A 5,071-nucleotide genomic window follows, 5' to 3' on the forward strand; every position below is an offset into this window, starting at 1 on the left:
TTTAGTAAGTTACCAACTTATGATGCATACCGTTTGTTGTTATAATACAGTCAAAATGAAAAGGGATGCATTTTGAGAAAAGAAATAGTACTCGTGTCATTTTTCAAGCATCCAAGCATATGGAAACCCAATAATAAGTGCTAACAGTATTCATGGTCCTTTCAGATAGTAAGATTAAGAAGACTTATATAAGCCAAGGTGACCATTTTGGTAATAAACCCCTGCGACTATTTTTTCCTTCAAAATACCCCTTTAAAGGATCAAATAATAAGATTAAGAAACCATAATGTGACGAACATTTTGGTCCCATGCGACTATTCGTTCCTTCAAAATACTCCTTTATTTAAAGAATCACTAAATCCAATTCCAATGAGATGAATATAACTCTAGAGCAAAAACAAATTATAAAATCAGGGTTCAATAGGAACTATCAATTGAAAAAGGGAACGCAAAATATCTAAGTGGTAACAGTACTTTGAAGCTTATTTGATGGTACGGAAATGGAAGACATCAGAGGCACCTCTGCAGTGGATATAATTTGCACACACTAGATTATAGGGTGACTTGTAGGCGGTTTCTGAGTTCAGACTGTGGAATCCTTCAAAGTGTAAATAGTGAAATCAAAAATCAGAAATGGAGATTATAATGAGATTACATGTCAGCTAATTACCTACGAGAAAGCAAGAGTCTCGCAGAAATTACTGGTCACGCCATTGGAAATCATGACAACTCTCTTGTTGTGCAGAGTGTTCATTGGATGCCTGCTTACACAGATAGTAAAGAAGTTAATGTGAAGCCATTGGAAAACCATAATATTTCGTAGATCATCATTTTGCATGCAGGGAAATGGTATAATTTATCACAGTATGAGCATTAAGTTTAGTCATCATAGCAATGCCAAATATAGATACAGAGATATCATCACAAATTATTTAGGTATTGCCAGTTTTCTTAACCTCCTAAATCTCATATGTCGGAAAAGAAATTGATTATTTTTACTATGCTTGTGCGAGATACCTTGATATTTTGGAAATTGTTGACAAAGTAGAAGCAGGACTAAAATCAGCTGTCTTATCTCAGAATTCTTTTGTTTCTGATGGATCATAATCATAAGCTTCCCCAGCCTTAACAAATCTACCTTTAACTCGTCTTCTGGTATCTGCCCTAGCCTTACGCGACTCATATCTTATTTGCTTACCAAACCTGCATGCCATAAAGCATAAATAGCAATTAAAGGGAAAGAGTTGTATTCACATGAAATAAAGCCTTCTGAAAATAACCACTTAGCTAATCTATGTACTGAAAATTTTAGATTTAAGTAAATGGTAGTAGTAATTTGGTATCGAAATTGTTGAAAAATCGTACCTAGGGAGCAAAAAGAACTTATGAAAAGTCTAATTAAGACGAATAAAGAACATTTAAGAGGACTCTAAATGAAAGAGTTGTAAAATAAGCAAACCATGACTGCTCAAATATCAAAGAGTATCGATCAACTCACGTTCTACTTTTCTTTTTCTCATTGTATCTCATCTTGGCTTCATGCCTTTTCTGTGGACTTTTTTCTAAATTCAAATCCCAGGATTCACCATTCAGAAACACTGGTGACAATCCACAATCTTGATAGTCAGTTGTTGCACTACTTTCTCCAGTGATGTTGGAGAGTGATAATGACATGCTTGAATGGATTGGTGCAGGTAGAAATGGTAAGCCGATGCTACTGGGATTCATAAGCATGCAATTTGCAGTGGCACTCATCGTCTGAAACAGATTCGTTGAACTTGCAGCTGCAGCCATTTGTGAGGCCTGCAATCCCATATACTCTTGTGGTCCTGATGATGTAGCCTAACAAAATACAAAGGAAACTTAAAAGCTTAAGCCCCAAAAGGCACATAATAATACTTAAACAGTCATTTACAAATTAAAACATGTCACAAGAACCTCAAGAGATGTTTCCACATGACTATTAGATCCCGTTACGGATGAATTTTTCTCCATGACTAGGCAATCTAATTCCTTGTCTTCACTAGAGTATATTGGATGACTCTGTTGTGAACTTCCCAAAAGTTCATAATTACCACAGTCGAAACTCAATGTCACGTCATCAAAATTGACACCTTTTGCGAGATCATCACCTTCCTGAAATCCGAGATCCTTAATTGGACAATCTTGCTGCATTTGAAGTAAACAAAGAATGTAGCACCATTAGTGCATACCATACCAGACAACATATTCAACAAGAAAACATGGTCTTATGTTGTATATAAGAAGCAGAAGGAGGAATCTAAGGGTTCAACTGAACTCATTGTTTTTGCTTGAACTATGTATACACATGCAAAAAAGAAAAAAAAAGGATACATATATATAACAAGATTACACTCATTCCAAACTCATTGACTCTAGATCCTGAATTCACCTCTGAATTATGAAGCCATTGCCTAGGACATGTCATACTCGTGACATACCTGATCTAGTCCTATAGCATTGGCAGTTGATATTAAAGCAACTCAAACAAACAAAAAGGAAATATGAGAAAATGAAGAGCAGTATATAACCTTAGAAAGGCCAGATCCCTCTGAGAAGGGTACTGGATCTCTTTTGTAGGAAGTCAAGCAATTGAGATTTGAAGGGATGGCCCATGGATCAAACTTATAATTAGAAGCTAACTCATTAAGCTTATTAGCAACCAATGAACCTCCATTTCCTTTAGTCTCCAAACTGCTATTCTCATTGATACTCAATGAGCTACAAGGAGTACTGAAGCTGCCAAAATTAGTGTCAGGAATTTCAAGAACTTCAGACAACATCCTTGTGAACTCAGTAGGAGATAGACTTCCATTATAAGGGTTCAGCTGTTTGAGTCGATGCCCTGTCCCCGTACAGCCATTTTCGTTCCAATCACAGCTTTCACACAAGCACATTTCTTCATCCATGCATCTAACAACTGCTGGCTGTGAACTGCATTTGTCACAAATGAGAGAACGAGAATGCCTTCGCGATAAACAATTTGCTGAGTGCACATTTTCATCACATTGCAAGCAAAGCCTTGCTGAATCTGATTTACAATACACTAATCCCCTCACCACCCCACATAATTCACATACAGGATCCATTGAAACCTAGTTATTTTCTTCCAACTACTCCCTTACCAGCTAGTATAATAAATGTGCTTCTCCTTATTTATTGTTGTAATTTATTTCTTTGGCCTATCTAAATGGATACAATATTTAAACAAGATAAATTCTATGTCACGAACAGTGATTCTATTAATGATGAAGAAAGAGGATTCTTGATTCAATTCTCCACCTTAACGGCATAAACAGGTTGATAATCAAATATTCTTAGTAGGTATTGGACTTCTCTCTTGATCCTACACCTTCTGTAAAACTTCTATCAGAATCAAGCACTTCACCCGTTACAAAAAAAATATAAGATTGAAACAATGTATACAGCTGAAGATGAACTAAATATGAAACTAGAGCTGTTAAATTCTATGACAAATTGTATTAAAACTACTGATTAGAACAAAAACCTCGTTCAATGTTGATTCAGATGGATGCAAATGTTCTTGTCACTAAGCACATAAGGTTTGTAGGAAAAGATGAAAGGAAATAAAAAAAATCTACTGGAATGTAAATTTTAGTTTTTCTTTGGTTTCAGTGAGGAACGTATATTGGTATTTATGGACGTGTGCCACGTGGAGAGATGTGAGAAGTGAAACTTGATACGGCTTACTGGAAATGCTGATCTGGAATGGAATATGCTTCTTGCTCAACTGATTTTGATTAATGTCCTGAGGACTCGCTCTCTATAAACTCACTCCGTTGATGGTAAAACAGTTGACGAAAAAAGAATACGAAATAATTTACCCGCTTTCTTCTATATAAAAATAAAATAAAAATACATAACATGTCTTTATTGTTTTTTCTTAAGTATTATATTATTCATTTTTAAAGTGCTTAATATTGGCTATAGCTACACCCACTGAATTCATTACTTAGCAAGCTCAGAAGCAGCCCATGCATTAGAATAGCTCAGCTTATACGAGTTCAATTTATAGCTCAAGATTATCGTTCTACCAGTTTACTTATTCACTCATTTCGTTCGATTAGTTAATCTCCAGCTAATTAAGCACAATTAGTTTTTATATAGAGCATTAATAATATAGCTGTTCGAATTTGTTTACAACTGATTAGTTACGAAACTTTGCATAGTAGTACTTTAGGTCATTTTTCAACATTTATCAATCAATGATCAATGATTTTTAACTAATTAGAATATAATTAAACTAAATGGTTACATTCTTTAAAAGTCGTATACTAAGAATGAAGCTTAAGATCTCAAAGTGTTCCGAACAAACACCATCTAACTTTGACAAAAAAGTTACCAAACGTTTCCTTAAATATCTTCACATGAATAGTTAATTAATGTTAGAACCTCTTGGATTATGTCGACATCTTGCCTATGGTGAGTCACCAAAAACAATTACGCATTTGCTATCAGTTATAGCTAGAGCTTTCAATTCCCAAGAACATGTTGCATGTGTCAAGAGTGTTGGGAACGGGTTTGTTGGATAATGCTAACATCCTACCGATGGCGAGACCCAAGTGATGGGTTGGGGATGGCCCGATTGAAGCTGTGATCGAATATGACATATGCTTGATGAGCTAGGTTAAGAAATCAACTACTTATTTTTTATACGGAAAAGGGTCATATATACGAGTGAACTATACGAATTAGGATAGATATGTCCGTCGTTATTAGTTTGGCCCAGATATGCGTAAACCGTCCAATACTTGCTTATTAATGCTCTTAGTTAAACGAAACTCACTATTTTATCTTTCTTAAATAATTAATAACCGGACCTGATCAAAATCTGCTGACCTGATCCGTTAGGACCCAACCGGACTCAATACGGATATCAATTTCACAGATTATTAGAAAATAAAATTTATGTATTTTAAGTACTATGGAGACATAGCTACAAATTATTATTTTGTAACTGAAAATATGAAAATCATACTCATTTTTTTTTTTTTTTTTGTAGTTTAACTCCTCAAATATTAATAATGTC

General features: G+C 34.8%; 1 protein-coding gene across 2 annotated transcripts; it reads right to left on the reverse strand.

Moving 5' to 3' along the window:
- Window positions 1–381: 381 nt before the first annotated feature.
- LOC107808404 (putative zinc finger protein CONSTANS-LIKE 11) lies at window positions 382–3,659 on the reverse strand. Of its 2 annotated transcripts, XM_016632923.2 has the most exons (7): window positions 3,530–3,659; window positions 2,553–2,955; window positions 1,939–2,169; window positions 1,499–1,842; window positions 1,018–1,203; window positions 671–761; window positions 382–598 (listed from the first exon to the last, which is right to left on the reverse strand). In XM_016632923.2, the coding sequence occupies exons 2-5, from the start codon at window positions 2,928–2,930 to the stop codon at window positions 1,077–1,079; spliced, it is 1,080 nt and encodes a 359-aa protein (XP_016488409.1). In that variant the 5' UTR covers window positions 2,931–2,955; window positions 3,530–3,659; the 3' UTR covers window positions 382–598; window positions 671–761; window positions 1,018–1,076. The 2 variants fall into 2 exon arrangements, with proteins under 2 accessions (XP_016488409.1, XP_016488408.1); XM_016632922.2 differs by having other exon boundaries at window positions 2,553–3,657.
- Window positions 3,660–5,071: the final 1,412 nt, after the last annotated feature.

Source organism: Nicotiana tabacum, chromosome 13, assembly GCF_000715075.1.
Source record: "Nicotiana tabacum cultivar K326 chromosome 13, ASM71507v2, whole genome shotgun sequence".
Taxonomy (NCBI): Eukaryota; Viridiplantae; Streptophyta; class Magnoliopsida; order Solanales; family Solanaceae; genus Nicotiana; species Nicotiana tabacum.